Source organism: Argentina silus, assembly GCF_951799395.1.
Source record: "Argentina silus genome assembly, chromosome: 6".
NCBI lineage: Eukaryota > Metazoa > Chordata > Actinopteri > Argentiniformes > Argentinidae > Argentina > Argentina silus.
In genome coordinates this window covers 3036502-3058968 of record NC_139660.1, presented here as the reverse complement: position 1 = coordinate 3058968, position 22467 = coordinate 3036502, and the positions used below count along the sequence as shown (strand labels likewise).

Genomic DNA, 22467 nt, shown 5'->3' with positions numbered 1-22467 from the left:
AATGAGCTACCCCCCCCCCCCCCCCTCCCCAACCCCAACTGTTGTGAGAATGAAATCACCCTGAGAATATAATTCATTGGGAGGGAGGGTATTGCACACACACCACTCTGTATTTCATCAGTTAGTATGCTGCTAAAATAGGACTCGCAAAAGTAGTCCAAAATAACAATGACACGCAGTACAGAGACAATAGGAAACATCCCCTTCTACACCAGCACGTTCTCCATCTCAGGCATTGCTATACGTAAAACAGTGAATTAAATGTCTTCTTATTTGCTGGGTCTTTTACATTCACTTGGCCATATGGACACTGTTGAGAGAGAAATAAGTAACTGGATTGGTTAAATGAGGTAGAAGAAAAGGGGACACAGGTTTGAAGTAAGGGTGAGGTTGAGTTCTCGTTAAACAGCGTCTGTGTTGGGGGGGGGGGGTTACCTCTGGCTCTCTATACACAGGACCAGGACAAGAAGCCAGAACTCACGTGTCTACACGCACTGCCACAACACGTCCCTCTCTGGCGGTGGGCGAACTCTGTGAACACCTTGTACCTGCTGGATGGGTCCACGTACATCCGCCTCTTAGCCTGGATACATACACACACGCACGCACGCACACACACACGCACACAGACAGATACACACACACACACACACACACACACACACACACACACACAGATACACACACACACACACACACACACACACAGACAGATACACACACACAGACACACACACACAGACACACACACACACAGACACACAGACACACACACACACACACACACACACACACACACACAAACAGATTGCATTGGGTCAGAGAGGAGGGGAGAACACGCAACCCTAGGCATGGCAACAGATGTAAAAAGCGGTCTGGATCTTGTGATGTTTGTTTATTCACTGCAGGTTCCATTGCACTGTGCCAGAAGCAAAAGCCAGCGTGTCTTTACACAGCTGATGATGATAACTCTTGCGTGAGATAAACACAATTAAGTACACTCAATTGAAGATATAGTGAGAGCTTGAGATTGAGTGTTTGTGTTGGAGGACTCAGAGAGAGCATCCTAGGAAGGCCAAGTATCTTGTTTATTGTTTCTGATCAATCAATAACATTAACGCTTCCAAGTCAAGTTCTCAGTATAAACGGATGGATATATGGCTGTGAAATGCTTTTGGATTGAAACAATGTCTTGCCAATACAATGAAAGTATATATTGGAGCATTGCTTAAGGTGGTTCCCAAAGGATACAATGAATGACTACATTAGCCTAGATATAATCTGCCTTAGGCTTTTGGTTTTTGCATGCCCTATGTTGAGTGGATTGTGAGACACACACACAAACATCTTACTGCATGTGGAAAACAATCAAAGAAACCCCTGCCATTCTGAAGTTCCAAAAACGTCACCTCTCAGTCTGTTTCGAAAGGAGAGCCCGCTAGTTTCGGCTTTTGACAGGCCACAATGGGAAAAGGGCCCGGGGCTCTCTGGTGACACGGCCTGTCATTTCACATGGCATCGCAGGGCCACATAGTGAAGCTGGCACTGGCTGCGTCCTCTCTGCATTGTGCTCTTCCCACCCGGGCCCTGGCTGCATGCTACACTCCTCAAGTCTCACCCAACTTGCTTCTTAACTCCATCCAGGCTGAAGAGCATGGTAAATATTTACAACAGAAAACCCCAAAGGCATTGAAGAATGACACCTACCTACCTGCCTACGACTACTACTACTACTACTACTACTACTACTACAGGACTGCATGCTATGACCAGTGGCAATGGGTTAAGTGGAAATTGATTTATTTTGTTGTTGAAATCAAGAATGTGAATTAAGAGACACCTCAGTACAGAACATATAGGCCGAGGCCTACTTGAAATGCCATACAGCTAACTCACATTTGTGTAAGTCATAACATGAGAAAGGTACATCATGTAAAACAATGCAACTATATTTCAATAATTAATGTATTGTGTAGTATCCTGTATTTAACAGGTACTGCAAGTGTCTGTACACCCTATGAATAATAAAAATAATTCTGATTCTGATTCTGATGTTCTATGAACAATTGTCGTCTCTGGTCATTTCGTTGATATGAGAGTACACCACATACGAATGGGAGCACACCACGGAGGTATTACGAATTATGAGCACATCTGATTTTCATCCTTGCGGGGACAAGCGTTGTTGCCTACAACTATCAGGAATGAAACCGGTCAGTGAATCAAGTGACGAAGTGACAGTACGGCCTTGATTTAGTGTAACACAGGCAAGGTGCCTGAAGCTTACCTCACAAGCCTCTCGATGTCGTTTATGTATCGCCATGTCATTTTCTGTGAACTTGTTTTCTTTGTGGCCTGTCTCGCTGTCTGTCCCCACCTCCGGGTCAGGGTCGCTCTCATTGATCTGTTGTGATGACGCGCTACAGCCGATCAATCGCTTCGACTGGTCCCGTCCTGAGTCATTCTCAATAGACATGGTAATAGCTCGTTTATATGAATGACTAATCAACCCGCCGATAAACGTTATACGCGGACAACTTTGGCAAAACAACATAATGTTATTCTAGAAAATACAAACAGCTCTAAGTCAGTGGATGAAATAGCTACTGGACTTTTCATAGTGAGTGGCGCCCAGCAGTGACACCATTACCATTCTGCTGTTGCAATACAGCAGGCAATCTAATGAATGAAGCCACCGCAAATCCTCGCAAACGCCTGTAATATGAAACACTAACGTGTTTACAATAACGTGTACACTATATAACAGAATAGAAGTCCATTTATATCATTATTATCACTGTTTCCTTTGCCCTTCTCGTCTGTTGGCATGTGACCATCCAGCAGTTGGATCGTAGTCATGGCGCCCCTACTGTTTTAAAACAGGCGTTGCAGCTGTAAGCTGTGCTGTGTGTGTTTTGATTTCTGTATGAAAACACATTGTTCATACTCAACCTGACAAATGTGCAGTCTGAATGCAGTCATAGCAAACACGGAGACATACATGTGGTATGGTGGCTGAGGACTGAGCACTACACTATTTGAAACATGAAGTTGATGATTGGACAATAATTAGTCCTTTCAAGGTTATCTATTGCTTAAAGCAATCTTTGTTGATATGTCCACTGTACAACTCTGACTAATGTAATGTGACAAGGTTTTTTTTTGAGTGACAGTGTTGGGTTAATTCACCCTCAGACAAATTGCACTGGTCAAAATGTTATCTATGTACATTGGAAATGTTGTTTGTGGTCAAAAGATGCAGTGGATATGAGTAATTTACAGAAACTATTTCATTTCCCTGTTTTTACTTGAAACCAAATGTTTCCATTGTGAAGGCTAATCCTCAACATGTTGGAACTTACAGTTGTATTTGAGACAGAAAAACATGACTCACTTACATCACTGAGCAGTTTTAAGCCTATAAGGTTTGTGAAAGATGTCTGTGATTCAACTTGACTTCCATGCTGTTGAGTTTTGTTTCATACTTCGTACCATTTAGGAGGCCTTCCAATTCCTCAAATGATCAAAAACAAAACCCGTGGGAGGTTTGAGCTTGTGGTCATAATACACGCTTGTTCCGAGTTACTACAATAGTTACATTCTTGTACATGTGCTGCTATTATAATGTTAGTATGCTTTACAGGTTTGGTTTCAAATTTGACAATGACTTTTTGGGGTGCCCTCCAAGTAATGACTCTGAGCCAACATTCATATCCATAAGTGCCCATGCAATGATTTCTTATTGGAGGAGTGCCCAGGATCCCTGTAATTCAAAATAAGGGCCTAGGAGTCAGCTGGAATTGAAAAAGCTTTTAAATGCTGATTTCTAATGACTTTTAAGAAAAGGATCCAGACAAGTCTTAAAGGCTGGGGGACCTTGCACAGGGGCATTCACTCTGGTACAGTCCAATCAGTCAGGCATCGTCTGAACTACCTATCTTGAGAGTGTGACTGTGAATGTGGATATACTGTATTTTAATAAACAGCCATTTTTAAGTAGCCTCCTCTCGTCCTACTACTGCACAAAACATTACTCACTATCAGTTTACACACACAGCCAGAACTACCCAATATTAGCTAGCAAACATAGAGGTAAAACCATGATATACTGTATGTCTAATGGATAAAGCCTGACACTGCAGCTACAGGAGAAAGCTTATAGTTTTTTCTAACATCTCAAAGATTATTCCCATTTATTCCCATTTTACTTATATTTACTGTTTGTTGTTGTATATAATGACTTTACCCAGTGTGAGTAGGCTAATGATGTTGCTGAAGCTGAGGCTTGACAATAGCCGAGCGGAAGCCTTTCGGGATAAAAATTCTCCAACGAAACAGGCGACTTGTTTTTCAAAATATAATGAAAGACCTGCAGCGAAATAATCCTATCCTATTATTAGAGGGGGGACAGGGACAGGGACGGGGATGGGGGGACAGTGTGTGTGTGTGTGTGTGTGTGTGGGGGGGGGGGGGGGGGGGGGGGGGGGGGTGGCAACAGGGGGGGACAAGGGGGACAGGGGGAGGAGGGGGGGGGGGTCGAACCCTGCCTACAAAGCTAAGCCTACAAAAAAAAGCTAGGCCTATCCAAAAGCGGTGTTCCACAGCACTCCTGGCTGGTACAACTCTGCATGTAATGCTTTTTTGAATGGTGAGACAGCAGGCCCTGCCATTATCAGCTCAAATGAGAGCCTGCAACAGCATGTCCCAGTCTGCTGCCACTTAATTACCTTCCAGCCTGTCTGAAGGAAATTGGCCCTTATCCAGTTGTACTCTCTGGAGTGGAGCGGGAGAAGCACATCACACTGAGCCATTGGTTTCAATTTACCATGGGACAAATATAACATGGGCTTTTTTCAAAACTTTCAATGACTCAGCATGTCAGCATGTGTATTGCGGCAACTCTGGATTGCAGGCACAATGATGTGTGTCTATTTCATGAACATATGCACGGGAACGATTCTGTACATATAGACAAAACAACATAATTTCATATTTGAATGAAAAAAATATTATGATGTTCAATCCACATAGCAGACACATACCGTTACAGCTTAATATAGACTGTTCATTAATCATGTGTAATAATGTGTAATAACTGAGTAATAACAAGGTAAACGGGGTATAATAGTACTTTGTGATGGAGACATAAATAAAAAGCTGCTAAGTTACACACACACACACACACACACACACACACACACACACACACACACACACACACACACACACGACCAGGCAAGGTGTTTATCAAGCGAGGTGACGTCACACAATCTTTGACAGCTTCCTGGTGGTATTTGTTGTGGAAATACCGTGGAAGTGAAAACGCTCAGCGGCACAGATAAGGAACTAGGAAGGCACACAGCTTATCATACACATCTGAAGCATGTCTCCTCTATCGACACGTACTAGACAGGGTAGCTAATTAAGGGTATAACAAGTTACGGAAGGCACGCTGCTTCGGAGCCCAAGACTTGTCTCTGTCGGACAGCCAAAGCCACCACCGGCGAGAGCTGTCGCGATGTTGTAAACCATGGACAGCAGAATAAAGTAAGCCCCGAGTCATTTACCCACTTCTGTACTACCAGTAGGAATATGTTTTGGGATGTTAGCAAAAGTATGTGAGTTGCACCACGTATTGGTTCACGTAATTCGAGGCATTTTTTAACACTGGAATGAGTTAGCAAGCTAGCTGGCTGACATGCCGAGCATTAGCCAGCATTTGGGTCAGTCTTCTGCCACTGTTTCGCGCTAGCTGACCCATTAGCACGCTTGCTAACGCTAGCACTACATCTAGCAACATATTTTCTAACCCACATTCGGATTATTCAAGATTAAGCGAAGTGATCATGATGAAATTGTATCAGTATACTTGTAGGAGGTGTATAAGACATTGTGCCTGAATGCTTTGCTAAATAGTTGGCTGCTGCTACTGAATTCCTTGCTGTCATCATCATAATGTATCAGACGTGAATCGAAGCTGCTTGTGTGGATGATTGACGGATGAGCCGACAGGTGATTTCACGAGCTTCGTCACGAATTGTGCACCCAGCTGAACAGCACTTTGGATGAGCGTCTGCTAAATGGCATATTGTTGATTTGCATGTGACAGTTGTTGAGGTCAACTGTTGATTTATGCACCCAGCTGAAATGATATCTGTTGTTTGTTCCAGCGAGACTCCTGAGAGCACATTTGACCTGCTACTACAGGTGGCTTGCCCAACGTCTGAAAATGAAGGTAGGTAACACAAGTCCAGTCCCACTGCTGTCACCATGTCATGGACACATCTTGTTGTTTAGGATTGTTCATGGCATTGTGCATTGTGGTCATCATTCCCCAATTGGCTGGTATGTGCGTTGTTCACACTGCCTTGTTTTGAACAAGAAATATTTGCCTCATTAACGATGCTTTAGCACACGCTGTTTGACTCATGCTCGAAAGGCGAAAACAACAGCCCCGTATGACATGAGTCTGCAGGTCTAAGTCAGGGCTGGGAAGGCAGTGATTATGCATCTCTGTGGTCAGGTGTAGCTACTGTGTTATTAGGCTTCTCCCAGAATAGTAGCTTCCTCAAAGACCGTCTGAAGACAGGGCTCCCGACAGTCAACAGCACAGAATAATAATACTGATTGTAATACTGATAACAGAGGAGGGTAGCCAGTGGGCCCCCAGTGTTTTTGTCACCGTGACCCACCCCATAATAAATCCACGTTTCCAACCATGCCTCAGGATCTACTGTAGATGTGTCCCAAGAGGGACTGTTTTGGAGCACTAAGACGCGGTCCGCAACCAGCGTCAGCTGTCCTTCTGTTTGCCGTGGTCAAACATTCCAGGAGTGGAGGAACAAGAAAGGGCTTAGAATAACCCAGGATGTGATTCCGGGCCACAGAGCTCCAGCACGCCCAGCTTTAAGAACATGGGAAACCAAACAGCCAATATTTCACATCGATATCCGATGTCACCCTTAAGTCAAATATCATGTAAAAACAGTTGTTGTACATATTTCACCCGCTCCCTTGTTTTTCCCCCCCAGTTTTGACGTTAAAGAGGTGTGTCTCGTGGATGATTCACTTGTGCAGCTGCTGAGTCAACCAGAAGGGAGGGAAAGTTATCCTTGGATGTAGTTCTGATATTAGATTTAAAACCAAACTCATAAACCCCGGGCCTGCACTGTAATAACCGACTTCCTTATGAATGATCCGGGGTCAGACTCATATCCGGACTTTTACTCTCAGGGGCTACGGTACACACTCTACGGTACACACCCCTCAGGTCCCATGGAACAGGCAGATTCTGCTCTCTCATTGGACAGGAGTACTACTGCAGCTGGATTCTACCACCTCATTGGACAGGGAGGCTCAGTACAGGAAGTGGTTTTGCCGTGAATGCATGGCCACAAACTCAGAGGAGATCCAGAGATGTATTTGTTGCAAATTGAATCTTATGATTTTGACAGGTTTCGTTTTTTTATTTTATTTTTTTAAAGAAATGGTTTCAGATATCCAAACTGCGACTGAACCACTTCTCTCAGCTTTGGTCCATTTCCCTTTCTTCAAATTGGCCTTGGTTACAGTCCGTGGTTTGGCCTTGGTTACAGTCCGTGGGGACGTGGATTGATATGTTTCGTGAATGCTGCTACTTATTCATGAAATAGATTGGCTTGTTTTATTACACTCAGACCATATTGATGGATTGTGTGGGAGCGTTTGATGTGTCGGTCCATGTAGAGGCATGGAGTCCCGATGGTGGTGCGTTGTGTGTTGTACGCATTTTGACTCAGTTCCTCATGCTGCGTTTTCTATGTCTTATGCTCGCTGCTGTTATGTGTGGGATCGGATACTGCCTGTGAGTCATAACAGACAGGCTTTGGGCTAACTGTGAAACCTCCTCCATCTCTCACCACAAGCAACCCTGTTTGTGCATTAGGAACCCTGCCAAAAGCACCCTGCGTCCGGCATAGCCTGCCACTATATCAAATGCTTATTACAGTACAATATGAATATAGTAACAGCCTGTCGTCTGTGACTCAGTAGCCTAGATGTTTGAACGGCTGAAATGGAGAAGTAGAGGACGCTGAGACTACCCGCCTCATTTCACATAAAAAGTGATTTAATACTTTTTTGGTCAGCATGCGTGGGCATAACCTTGTTGAAATAAGTGACACCTTTTAACACGTTTAAACCAATCAAATGCCTTGCTTGGGTGGAGCTGTAAAAAGCTGAATTCCGTTTTCCTTCAGGTTTTCTCCAATTTCCTTCAATGTTTCAAGCTAACATAGGAAACTCTATGCTAAACTCTATGCTAAATAGTCCTACCCGGGCAGAAAAAACGATGCACATAACAACTAACAACCATTCTACAGGTGTCTGGGGGGAGGGTTCTTGGAATGTAACATCCAATGAAATTGCGAGCACATTCTCCCATCGCTCCTGATCCAAAATTCTCCAGACCTCCAAAGGAGGTGTGAGAACAATGATTTGGACGGCTAGGCAAGACTAATGTTTACCACACACAAATCATAGACAGCATCAGACAACCTGTAGCTGGTTTTGCACTTATTTCCACCAACCATCTACTTTAAATATGCTGTCTTTCTCTTTGATAACATGTTTGAGTGGAATGTGGTAGGCTATAGATAGGTTTGTGTGTGTGTTTTTTAAAAATATTTTTGCTGATAGCACACTCTGGGTAACCTTCACCAAATCCTGGTAGAGATGCCAGAATGGTCTCGTAATGTCAAATGGCTGCCTCCATGTCAAGTAAGTGTGAAAAAGATGCACTATTTTCTTCAAATCTTATCAGTCATCCTGGCTGCTAGTAGTAGTTTTTGAAAGCTGCCTATGTTTCTTATGTTTTTCACACTCACCATAGTTCTCACTGTCTGTCAGGCGTGTGGATGTCTGCTAAGATGTCAGAACACATGCGCGCGCGCGCACACACACACACACACACACACACACACACACACACACGTGTGGCAATGGAAATGAACTCACTGTCTGTCAGGTGTGTGGATGTCTGCTAACATGTTAGAACACACACACACACACACACACATACTTGCGTGGCAATGGAAATTAACTGCACATAGGCTTATATAGCCTTTCTCAAAGTGCTTTACACTGTATGGGGCTAACTGAGTCTATCCATTACCAAGTAGAGCAGTGCTAACAAGATTTCATAAGAGGTTTGAGCTTCTCTGAAGTGAAGGATCATTCTGACCACACTGGATCATCCATAGGCAGTGTTGCTGTATATTCCTTTAAGGCTGAAGTTCAAATCTGACTTACAGGCGTCTAAATCAAGTTAATAGTCGAATACTCTGGTGTAGGATACATTGAGGTGTCCTTTTGGGCGTTAGTAAAGCCAACTAAAAAATAAATAATCAGTTTATTGATAGTCTTTTGATCAGTTTTAAACAGTTATTGCCCATTTATTAAACGTTTATGATCATCATCACTCCCATATTGGGGGTACCAAACGGTGGCTTGCTCGAATCCTCTGATTTTGGTATGACTTGGCCGCTTATGAACACTTTGCAAACCAAAAAGCTTTAGCCTTATATGAAGTGTTACCAATACGATTGTAGTCTCTGCTATCTTCAGTGTAGACTGCAGTGTAATTTCAGAATTAGGCTACCATACCATATTTACCATGTCCAACTCCAAATTTGGCCAATCTCCCTCTGTGCCTCTACTTTAAGGTAGGCTACACAGGCCTCTACCCAGGTCCGCTGAGACTGGCCCTCCGTGTTCAGCCCCAGCTCTTCCCTGCTCAGCTCAGCTCTGTTGGCTCGGTGCAGTGTGGATGCCCAGGCAGCGAGCGTTTCGTTCCGTTCCCCGAGAGCGTGACTGGCATGCTAGCTAGCGCCCTGCTACATAGAGCCATATTGATGTGTTTCCAAGACGCTGCCAAAGCTAGCAGATGACGCTAGCTGTGCCAAGGCAGTAGGTGGAGACAGATGCTACCTGTCCTTCCACTCTCTCCAGCCAGATTGCTCCCAGTAACAAAGCAATAAAGTTAATAGATCAGCATATCAATTTTACAACTGCACTCATGCTGCAATTAGGAAAACGATTTGCCATAAAAACTGTCAATGGCTTTATCTCGCTTTGATCCTAAGCTCTGACCGTTTTGCGGTGGGCCAGTGAATAAATCCGTGTTGCATTGATTGAGAATGTCACGTTTCGCAATAACTATTGACAAGCTCCAGGTCTGTACAATATCTCACACCACCCAGATCGCCCTTCACCGGTAATGCAATGCTAGAGGTTGGATTGGTGGCTGTATTGATGCACTCTGATAAGGGCTGTGTTGACGCACTCTCCATAGATTTTAGTTGAGGAACCAGAAAGAGAGAGAGAGAGAGAGAGAAATATGATAGTCTTTGATTCACATGCCCTTCCAGCTTCCCTTTCTCCATCGCACCAATTATGAATTGTAACTTTTGTTCCTCCTCTCCTCAAGAACATTTCTTACCCACACCCTGAGGTCCCAGAATGTCACCTCCTGCCAGCTAGTTAGTTATCTGCCTGCGTCGTTCTCTGCTGTATCCCCCTCAAGCAGTGCTGTGATATTCCATTTCTCTGAGATTTATTTTTCTCTCTCTCTCTCTCTCTCTCTTTCCCTTCCCACCCCTCGCACAGCAAAACGCGTGTGTGGTAGAACTTTTAGAAAAAGGTTGAACGCTGACATTCTGCAAAATGTCACTCTTGCTCCTTGACCTCCCGCTCGCCGGTTCTGCGATCTGATTGGCTGTGGGCTGTGTGTCGGGGGTCGCGGTGGGCTCACACTTAGGCAGGAGGCCATTGGAGGACCAGCAGATGCCACGGTAACTAGGAGGGTGTTGATTGGTCATTAGAGAGGCCACACTCCTCACTCACACTCCTGGAGGACCCCTGGGTCTCACACTCCCTCTTTCGCCCTCCCTCCCTCCCTCCCTCCCACCCTCCCGCCCGCCATCCCTCCTTCCCGCCCTCTCTCTCTCTGTTAGTGAAATTGACTTTTTTTTTTATCGAGAACAAAATATAATCTGGCTCATTTCTTTTTCTTTTCTTTTGAATTGAGGAACTGTCATAACTTCCCTGCTATGAAAACTAATGACCACATTCAAGTGAACTTCGAAAAATCCCCTCCCTCTCCGTGCTGTTTGTGAGTGCAGCGCTACGAAAGAAAGCGTCAAACTTTGAGCAGCCCACATGTACGGATGGAGTGTAGAGACAGGAGGTTAGTCTGGTCCGGCCAGTGTCATCGCTGGCCTCTCTGTGTGCTGCTGCCTTGCCCTTTTGTGTGTGTTATTAGACTAATTTGTAGCTCACCCTCTCATCTGTCAGTCAGGCATTCAGATGCTGCAGAGAGTCCTGCTGCTTGCTGGGTTCAGAGACGGAAGGACAGCAGGGTGGACATTTCTGGGCTATTGAGAATAGGCCTCGTGGCTGCCAGGCAACTCTGAGGTCTGCTGGTCGGTCCACTGCTGTAGAAGTCTCTGCCTGTCTGTCTGCCTGTCTGTCTGTCTGCCTGTCTGCCTGTCTGTCTGTCTGTCTGTCTGTCTGCCTGTCTGTCTGTCTGCCTGTCTGTCTGTCTGCCTGTCTGTCTGTCTGTCTGTCTGATTATCTATATTTCTATTAATTCATGTACCTGTCTGTCCGTCTAAGCCATTTTTGTAGCTGCCTGTCTTACTGTAACCACTTGTAGCTGTCTGTCAGTCTAATTATCTATCTTTCTATTAATTAATGTTTATGTTTGGCTGTCTGTCTTTGTGTATGTAGGTCTGTCTGGGCACAGGCACTGGTTAGGGTTAGTTAGTTAGTTAGTTAGTTAGTTAATTAGTTGCTGTCTCTCACACAACAGAGTCCATCTCTGTGCCTCTGTCTGTTTCTCTTTTGGTTTCTGTCTTACTCTGCTCTGCACTGCTCTTTCTCTCTCTCTCTCTCTGTCTCTCTCTCTCTCTCTCTGTCTCTCTCTCTCTCTCTCTCTCTGTCTCTCTCTCTCTGTCTCTCTCTCTCTCTCTCTCTCTGTCTCTCTCTCTCTGTCTCTCTCTGTCTCTCTCTCTCTCTCTCTCTGTCTCTCTCTCTCTGTCTCTCTCTCTCTGTCTCTCTCTCTCTCTCTCTCTCTGTCTCTCTCTCTCTCTCTCTCTCTCTCTCTCCCTGATTATCACCAGTTGTGACGGGGACAGACAGACCCTGCAGGGAGAGGGGAGCGGAGGGTCATTGGGACTTTCAGGTGGTGTGACCCCTCGTGTCCAGTCTGTTCACCCCCCCCCAGGCCAGGAGTGGACTGGCCCACTCCGCCCTCTCCTGCCCTTCTGAGACAGCAGGAGTGTTATGTGACGCAAGAACAAAATGGACCAGACAAAGACAATGAAAGTGATGGACAGGGACAAGAGTCACAGGACAGTTGTAGCGAGGGGGGCGGAGGCAGAGACATGGACATGCACAGGGAAAGACACCGAGAAAGAGACGGACAGGGACAGGACAGGACAGGACAGTTAAAGGAGCAGACGTGGAGGTAGAGATGGGGGGAGGGGGTGGGTGGGGGGGGGGGGCGGCTCAGGGACAGGGGTACAGTAGTCTGCTGATGGTCTGTAATCTGAGAGGTGACACACTGTGAGGGCCACTGGCTGTGTTTTCCTTCTCACTGACGCAGTACTGGAGCTCTCAGGGAAGTGTGTGCGTGCGTGTGTTTTTGTGAGAGGTGTGTGTATGCATGTGTGCGTGTGTGTGTGTGTGTGTGTGTGTGTGTGTGTGTTTTTGAGAGAGGGAGTGAGAGGTATGTGTATGCATGTGTGTGTGTGTGTGATAGCTTGGAGTTGTGTGAGCTGCAGAAGGCTCGTCTGAATGCAGTAATGCAGCCAGTCCTGGAGAACACGGAAAGACTTCCAGGCACCGGAGATCAGAGGCTATTTTTAGAGTTTTTAGCATCGCTGAAAAGTAGGGACTTGATAAATTATTGAAACTAAATGATTTTGATTAATGGAGAAGAGTTACTTACTTCACTCAGCTCATCTCTCACACTGGCTTGGTTGTCTGTGCATGGATGACTGAAATCAATTTCACATTGACTCATTTAGGGAAGGGAAGGGAGTTTTCAATTCCTTTATTACGAGAAAACCAATGAATTTTGGCATTCATTTGGGTACTTGCCTGTCCAAAACCAGTTGAATCATCATGAAAGCTCTTTGTTGACATGTGGGAGTTTGTTAGAGGAGAGTGGATGACCAGGAATATGTTACTGGTGAGCGGCAGATGGCTGCTAGCAACGCTCGGTTTCCTACACCAGTAATCCCGTCTAAAGAACAATGATTGGCTGGCTCTTATGAATTTAATGCTGACGTGGCCTAGTTTACAAATTGTGCAGGATTAACTCCTGGTTTGTTGTGTTTATAATCTGCCAAAGTCCTTTTAAGTAGCATTTTTGTATATATGTAGGGTATGTATGGAGAATATGCTGACATTGTTTGTTTTTCTGTTGGGCAGATTTAGTGTTTACAGGATTATGTGTTGACCACGAGTGACTTTACTACCTTTCACACTGAATGACTATCTTGAGTTGTGGGGGAATTGGTGACCCAGCAGTAGAAAAACAACCAACGGTTGTTTTGTTTTGTTTTTTCTTTTTTTTCTTCTTCTTCTTCTGTGTCTTTCGTCTTTGCTCATTTGTGCTAATAACTAATCTTTATTACTGAGGTCACTTAGGATTCAGAACTGATTAAGGCCCATCTACAACATTTAATCTAAAACCAACCTCTCCAGAAATAGCCCGGATAGATCGTGTTGGCGTTGCCGTGCTTATCTGTGCATCTCTTTAGCAGACGTCCCCTCTGGGGACTGTTCTTCCGTCAGGGGCGATCCGGTGCAGGCTGACGTCCCGCACTTAGGGTGAATATGGTTGCGTTTAGATGGGAATATCGGCCCCTTATTTGGGATGCGGCCCATTTTTCACCGCGGAATGTAGGTCATCCCCAGTGGATGCCTTTGTGAGGGCTGAGCTGTGCCATTTGTCATCGCGCATCATGTGACTCATCCATGAGGTCTTTGTTGTCACACATGCCGCATCATTCTCTCACCTGATTGGCCCAGGGGGTGTGCGCTTTCTGAGTGTCAGACGGAATTAGCATATACAGTGTTGTCATCGTGTAAGTACACAACTGCATGCTCAGACACCCCCCCCCCCCCCCCCCCCACACACACACACACCCCCCACACCCCCCCCTCTTATTCTGTCTCCTCTGAGCTTCGTTGTCATATTCCCCGAAGCTATTGATCTTCTCTCTGGAGGAAGTTTTCAAGGTGGGGGAAAGGAGCTCTGCAGACATTGTTTGTTTCTCAGTTACACTGGCTAGCAAGAGAACTTTCCGGAGATGACACCAAAATGACGAGGCTAACCGTAGGCTGTTAGTGATGAATACACAGGCTGGGTGCAGTCTAGTCAACCTTGCGTTTCAAACCGATGTCCTTGTGTGGTGTAAGTCACGGTGTAGTCATGTTTTGTTTGTGAATCATTGTTGTTCGTTAGAGCTGAAAAAACAATGTGTGTGTGTGGAGGTTAGGGGGGGAACAAATACTCAAAGGACCACAAATGAACATCCAGGGCTGCAAACCCCAACATTTTCGGTTGAAGCCAGTTGAACCGAATAATTGTGAGCAAGGGGGGGGGGGGTATTTGCCCAAATCCTGGTTTGTCCAAATCCTCCCCCCATTTCCTACGCAGTACATGTAGGCTTACCTAGCAGCTGCAGTTGCGCTGCGTTGTCCCCGGCGACAGAGACTGAGAGCTGCCTGTCAGGCGTTGCAACATAGACTTCAAATCCCTGCTTGACGGTACAAGCATGTCGACGCCAAAGGCAAGTCTTTAGACTGTCGTCAGCAGCAGATAGCTGCCTCTGGGCGCCGCGCCGTGTGACATTGACGGAGATCCACCTTTTACTACCTCAAGGAGGTGAGGCCTGTCATGACTGCCAGCGCTGAGAAGGCTGGAGGTGGATGCTGTGCCCCCAAACCAACCGATCTAGGATCAGATCATACAACCCAATCCCCAAATCAGTGGTTAGAACAAGCAACGTCTACCAACTCTACTGCTGCTACCCGCTCCCCACAAAGCGGGATCTCGGTGGTAATCGTGTCGTCTTTGTACGGGTAATAGAGTTTTCATAGATGCTGGGTTTCTTACGTGTGACTGTGGCATATGGTACGTCGGGAGCATATGGGGAATAATGTGTGTCTTACCTGAAGAAACTGCCTTCCATCTTGCTTTTCCTCCCACAGCCAAAGTGGTATATCGTCATTGAAACCCAATCTAGAATCTAACCTGGTTACAATCCAGGACCTGTAGAATGGCCCGCTTGACTAGAACTAGAGAATAGTTGTCCTGAGGTGATTGGGGTGAAAAACTGCACACTGAAATTTGACTTTGGCCTCTACACTGTAGCACAGATTCTCGCCATAAACAAATGCAGGCAAGACTTCAGTAATGGTGGATATGGGTATGGGAATGAAATTATTCCACCACATTGAGCTTTTTTGATTTGTTTATGAAGAGAGAGAGAGAGAGAGAGAGAGACATGGAAAATGACTTGAGATATCTATTCTTTTTATAACCCCACAAACACGTTGTGTGTGTGTGTGTGTGTGTGTGTGTGTGTGTGTGTGCGTGTGTGTGTGTGAGGAAGATGCAGCCAAGCGTAGCCAGTGTTTGACATAATGTTGGACCAGTATGGAGGATGACTGGGAACATCAGCGTTGATATGTGGTGATACACAGGGGCTGTCACAAAGCCTGCGTCCATATGCTGCGCCGCTCATTCGTGAAGCTGTGAAATTGGGTTGCGTCCCAACTAGCCTGGAGACAGTTTTTCTCTTTCTCTCTCTCTCTCTCTCTCTCTCTCTCTCCCTCTCCGTTAGCTCATCCTGCTAGCCCTCCACTAGCTGAGAAGACGGAACAACTAATGTGGCATTAATAGGGTCACATCTCCACCAAGAGCTTTATTTCCCTCTTTTCTGCTCCTCCCAGTGTAGCTGTCCATGTTGGTCTGCTGCTTCAGATGTATGGGGGGGCGGGGGGGGGGGGGGAAGTCCTATAGGCCTGGCGTCCTCACACGTGAAGCCTGCCGGTACGTGTTCTGGCAGGAAAGGGGATGCCGATGCACTCACTACCTTACCGGTTGTTTGATTCAACGCTGTTTCTGATAACGGTTTGCTCGCCGATTATGAGTTCTGATATGAAAGGAATAGGTGTTTAAAGTATTTACCGGTTGTTGTCTTGGTGTGTTTGTCATTTTTTGTGGAAAAAAAAATCTTGTCTGTGTGGAAAGGAGTTGGTTAGTGTCATATTCTCAACTGGCATTCATCTCAAAATCCCTAAAATGTCTTTTTTTTTTTTATTTAAAAAAAAAAAAGTGATTTGAAGTTGATGAATAAGGGGAAAAGATGTTTGACTGGTTTTGTGTGTATGGCGTATAAGTAACCAAGCACACACACACACACACACAGGGCTTCAAATATACTTTTTGGTCTACCAGCCAAGGTGTCTGGTGGATGAGAAAATTCATCAGCCACTCTGATTTCTTACCAGACAAATTGTTTTAAAACCAACATTAAGGGAAATATAAATAATAATAAAAAAACATTAGCAGGACTCCTAACGCATTGAAAATTACTCCCTGCACAGAACGAACCCCCTGTAGAGTAGGCTTTAAGTTTCGCGCCTATCCAAGTCAAAATACCGCTACATATTTCCCCCTGCTCCCCCCCCCTGCTCCCCCCATGTTGTCTATCTTGTGCTGTCGCGTGTAGTTGGATTTTCCAGCCATGCTTTATTTCAGACTGTAACCAGAGGCCTTGGTGTAAGTAAGAGCGCTCATAGACTTGAGGGGGGTTCGTTTGAAAGTCAGGAGAAGCGTGAGTGAGATGTGCAGCAGCTCCAGTCAGCTGGAGGAGGGTTAGGCAGGAACAGCAGGAGTGTTGTCACATATGTTGAATCAACGGTAACCGCGATAACGTGCGGATCATCCGCACCAGTTTGGCTTTTGAATTGAAGCGTAATATTAGTCGAACCTTTTGTCGGCTGCCCACCAAAGTGGCTGGTAAGACTGACAGATTTCCCCGCCGACGCTAAAGTCTACCCGCGTCTGCTGGGTGACGGGTGTTCATGTTTTACACACCTCAGTTTATCGAGACTCCTCACACTTAACGCGGTGTGACCGATCAGTACTGGTACGTTTAAGGACCATATCATCGCGGCGAAGTTTTTCCTTTCTCCGACCCTTTTGCCTACTAAGTCAGCATGAAGTGTAATGCCATTTGCAGCGTGCGATTGGACAGTGGATGGAGGAGAAAAAAAACATGTTTTAAACGCCTGTGAGTGTTTTCTTTCTGCAAGGGCTTGAAAGATGCGAGTTAATCTGCTTACTCCTTTAATTGTGAGCTCTGGGGGTGGGGCTCCTTCCAGCCAGAATAAAGCCAGTGATCCAGAAGTAAAGTGATGACCACAGTTATTCCTTCCTTTTGGCTCCGAACCCCCCTCCCCTCTTCCCTCCTCTCCTCCCTCCCTTACCCTCCCTTGCCCTCCTTCAGTGGGAAAAAAGCTCCTTGTTCCGACAATGGACTTTTTTGCCATATGTTCGGTTGACATCTTCATCAGGTTCACAGCAGGTTACCTTAGTTAACTTTCACTCCACTGGCTGATGGGATTTTCTCTCCTGCTCCTTGACTAGCTGGCTCAAAGTCTAGACGGCCTCAGAAGCAGGCCCTTCCAACCCTGCGCTCACAATGCCCACATTGTGGACGTTAAGTAGCGGCAGCTTCCTCCCGGTTGCTGCCTCGTTACCCCGAACGGGCTGGTGCTAAGACAATGCCTTTGTCCAGGGGCCATAGAGGGGCCTAATCCGTACCACTACATACTGTGAAATAAATCTCTTAAAGATGAGAGAGAGGGAGAGAGAGAGTAGAGTAGAGAGAGGATAGAAAGAAAGAAATCATTGCCAAGGAGGTTAGAGTGCAGCAGTTTAACCCCTGGCCAAGAAAGAGAGAGGAGTGGAGGCAAAGGGAGAGGGAGAAAGGAGGAACAAGGACAGGCAGGCGCTACAAGGCCCTTCATCTCGTGGTGGGGATGGAGAAGGGGCCTCTGAGACACTCCTCTCACCAGAGAAACTGCTGTTCTCCATATGGGTTTTGGCCTTTCTTGACAAACAGGGTGCCTATTCAATCAAAACAGATATTCAGTTGGCTAGTTCTTGGAATAAGGCACAATTTAAAAAAAAAAAAAAAAAAAAAAAACCCAAAGCTTTCTCCCTGCGCTGACAGAGAGAAGGCGAGTATGAAAGTGTGAATCTTTGTGGAGATACGTTATTCTTTTTTTTTTTTTGCTCCACACAGTGGCTGAGTGTTATTTAACGCAGACGGGGTACATTCATTAAAATATGAATTCTCACGACGCTGTGTTTTATTTGTCCATTCCATCATTTATTTCTTATTTAGTTTTTGATTGAATGGAGCTCAGTGTTCCAAGCCTCCTTTGAGCCACACAACTGAACTGTACTGAACACTGAGACACACTGCACACAGACTGAATACTGAACTCTGCTGTGTGTGTGTGTGTACGTGCGCATGTCTGCGTGGGTGTGAGTGTGGTGTGCCTTTTCCTGTGTCTTGTAGCTGGTCTGTTTCAGAATAGTGCTTTGTCAGTGTCACATTAGAAAATAGAGGAACCTCACCTAGTGTATGATCTGAACAAGAAGGCCAAAATTCATAGTTTACAGGGGTGATGATGATGGGTTACTAGGCCCAGTTCTAACTAAGCTGCCACTGTCTTGCATTTCACATCAATAAACTGCCTGTGCTATCTAATGTAACCATCGTCCTATCTGGCTTACTGATTGTTAGGCTACTTGCTTTACAATTTGCAATTGAATCCTCTGCCAATAATTGAATTTGTCGTCAAAAGAAGTGACAGAGGGAATTAAAGTGTCAAGAGAAGCTTCCACAGCCGTTTTAATACAACACGGTCCTGTTAGGCGACCTGTTGTTGTCGTGATGATCTCTGGTTTTTCACTTATTAACTAGCTAATATCCTCAGCTCTCCTCTTCCTCCCGCCCCCTCCACCTCTCACCTATATTACCCCCCCCCCCGCCCCCCCCCCGCCCCCCTCCTGCCCCTCCTGCCCCTATCAAAGCTCAGTGTATCGACTTTTAAAGACAGGCATCCCCGGGACATCCAAACATTGATTTGCGACTGACCCTCTCTGCTGGTGCTGGGGGGTGCCGGCGTGATGCCTGCCCTCCCCGCGTCAGTCCGAGGTTAGCCACGCTTGAAACCCACAGGGATCAATGGACACACATCCCTGAGCCCAGTGCTATCACTCTGTAAACACACACACACACACACACACACACACCCATGCACACAGTACACACACGCACACACACACACACACACACACACACACGCATGGTTGTGCACACAGTACACACACGCATGCACACAGTACACACACACACACACCCATGCACACAGTACACACATGCACACGCACACACACAGTACATGCACGCACACACACACACACACACACACACACTCTCTGAGGAATCAATGGTCACTCCTGAGCTTGCCATCACCTTGGGCCTACCAGCGTGTGGGTGTGAATAGAGGAATATAACCCATGATAGGTGATTTCAATTCAATTCTCACCCACTGGATATGGTTGTGCTCCGTTCAGACGAGCCACGCTGGATGTTGTTTTCTCCTTGTCGTTCTAGCTGTCACGGTTAAGATGTTTTCACTGATACGATTGGGATTTGTTTTGAGGGGGATGGGGATGTTTTCACTGGTACGGTTGTGATTTGTTTTGGGGGGGGAGGGCGGCGGCGGCGGCGACGGTAGGGATGTTTTCTCGTGGTGTAAATGGAAAGGTGTTGCCTGTGGGGCCTTATGTATCGCATCGCTACCACAGCTGTCGGCCGCACCTCGTTTTGGGGTTTTGCCAAGTTTAGGATATTCATTGGTTTTGATTACCGTTCGATTTCGATAAAAAAAAAAAAAAAGATTTAAGCGGAGCTCCTCGTGCGTTCAATGGAAGTGAAACCTAGGTACGACTATGTCCGTCCCGAAGCACGTCCCATACTGCACAGAGATGCCTTTAAGGAGTTGATGAGAGCCAGTGATGGAGAGATTCAGATGGACGCTGTTTGATGTCCTCGGAAATATGTAGATGCAGGAAACGGTTGGGTGGTAGAAAAGGAGAACCACGGTGAATATCTTATGGAAGTGATTTATGTGTTTTTGACATGTCTTTGACTTTGTGTTTCAACATATGGGTGTGTGTTGTTGTGTGTGTCAACCATGTGTTTTACACCACGTGTGTTAGTGTGTGCATCTGACTGTCTGTGTCTACTGTAGGTTTGTGTGCCTGGATTGTACAGTGCCCTGCGTAAGTAACGGGACAGTGAAGCATTTTCTCTTCTTTTGAGTCTACACACACACACACACACGCGCAGTGCCCTGCGTAAGTAACGGGACAGTGAAGCATTTTCTCTTCCTTTGGCTCTACACAGCAAAGGTTTGGATTTTAAATCAAACAATTACTATGAGGTTAAAGTAGAGATTCTCTTTTATTTGATGGTATTTGTGTACATATTGGTTTCACCATTCCGAAATTACAACACTTTTTATGCATAGTCCCCCTATTTTAGGGTATCCAACAGTAATGGGACAATTGGCTTGACAGGTGTTTCTGGTAAGTCAGGTGTGTTCCATCACATCATTTGTGCAGGCATAACATGTCAATGTCTGGTATTGATTCTAGGCTTTGCATTTGCCTTTGGAGTGCTATTGGTGTCTGTCAACATGAGGACCAAAGAGGTGTCAATGAAAGGCAAGGACGCCTTTGTTAGGGTGAGAAATCTGTAGCAATCTATCAGAAACATAGCCAAAACCGTAGACTTACCAAAATCAACAGTTTGGAACATCATTAAAAAGAAAAAAAAGACACTGGTGAGCTCAGCAATCGCAAACGGGCTGGTAGACCAAAGAATGATGACCATAATTAAGAAAACCCCCAAAACAACTGTCCCATTGATCAGGAACACTCTCCAGGAGGTAGGCGTGAATGTGTCAGAATACGTCACCAGCCAAACTACAGACGCTTCACTGGTACAAACAACTAGTTATCCTCACAAAGGATGGTTCAGGTTACAGGTTTGCTAAAAAGTACCTATAAAGCCTGCAGAGGTCTGGAAAAGAGTCTTGTGGACAGATGATATGAATATTATCATGGACCAGAATGATTGCAAGAGGAAAGTTTGGAGAAAAAACAATCTGCCCAAGATTTACAGCATACCACCATCATCTGTGAAACATGGTGCAGGGGGTGTTAGGTTTGGGCATGTATTGCTGCCACTAGAACTGGCTCCCTTGTCTAATTGTAACTGCTGATGGCAGCAGCATAATGAATTCTGAAATGTACAGAAACATCTTGTCTGCTCGAGAGGAAATGCCTCCAGATTAATTGGATGGCGCTTCATCATACAGCAATACAATGACCCAAAATCTTCTGATTTAAATCCAATTGAACATGAATTTCATTTCCTGATGATAAGATTTTAGGCAAAAATACCTCAAAACAATCAACAACTGAAGATGGCTGCAGTACAGGCCTGGCAGAGCATCACCACAGAGAAGATACTCAGCGTCTGTTGGGGTCAATGGGTTGCAGACTACAGACAGTTATTACATGCAAAGGATTGTCGACCAAATACTAAACATGAGTGCTTCATTTGGACATTTCATAAATCTGTCCCATTACTTAAAAAATAAAAGTGGTGTAATTTCTGAGTTGTGAAACCAATATGTACACCAATACCATCAAATAAAAGCTGAGAATCTCTACTTTAACCCCCTAGTAATTGTTTGATTTCAAATCCAAACTTTTGGAGTGTACAGCCAAAAGAAGAAAAAAATGCTTCACTGTCCCATTACTTACGCAGGGCACTGCGTGTGTGTGTGTGTGCGTGTGTGTGCGTGTGCATGTGTGTCTGCTGGCTCAAGGCGGTTCACAGACCTGCTGGGAACAGGACCGGCCTTAGTGGGTGACCCCAGGAGGCAGAGACCCCGAGAGGGGCGAGGGGTGTGTGTGTGTGTGAGGGGAGGGGAGGGGGGGGGGTCGGATTTACCAGCCCGGGGTCTGTCATGGTGACATTTCTGTCCCCTGGCTCAGCAGGGCTTCACCCTCGTAACCTTCAACTTTCAGCCTTAACCCTTTCAACCCCCCCAGTGTCGGCTGCACGCCTCGCTTGGCCTCGCCCGCAACCACACACTCACAATACAGCAGCAGGGGGGGGGAGACGAGGGGAGGGGAGGGAGGGGGGGAGGGGGGGGGTGGAGGAGGGAGGGAGGGGATGGAGTGAGTGAAAGAGGGAAGATGAGAGTTGAGGAGGCTACAGATGGGAAAAGAGATTTTAAGGGAGACAGAAAGAG

General features: G+C 45.9%; 1 protein-coding gene across 1 annotated transcript in view; it reads left to right on the top strand.

The window, feature by feature from the left end:
* Positions 1–8712: 8712 nt before the first annotated feature.
* LOC310805729 (DENN domain-containing protein 1B-like) overlaps positions 8713–22467 on the top strand; it is a gene marked incomplete at both ends in the record, with an annotated part of 52407 nt that continues 38652 nt past the window's right edge. Inside the window, 3 exons of the mRNA XM_083671529.1 lie at positions 8713–8757; positions 9702–9845; positions 18648–18650. Coding sequence (XP_083527655.1) covers positions 8713–8757; positions 9702–9845; positions 18648–18650 — 192 coding nt within the window. The remainder of the gene's footprint in view (positions 8758–9701; positions 9846–18647; positions 18651–22467) is intronic.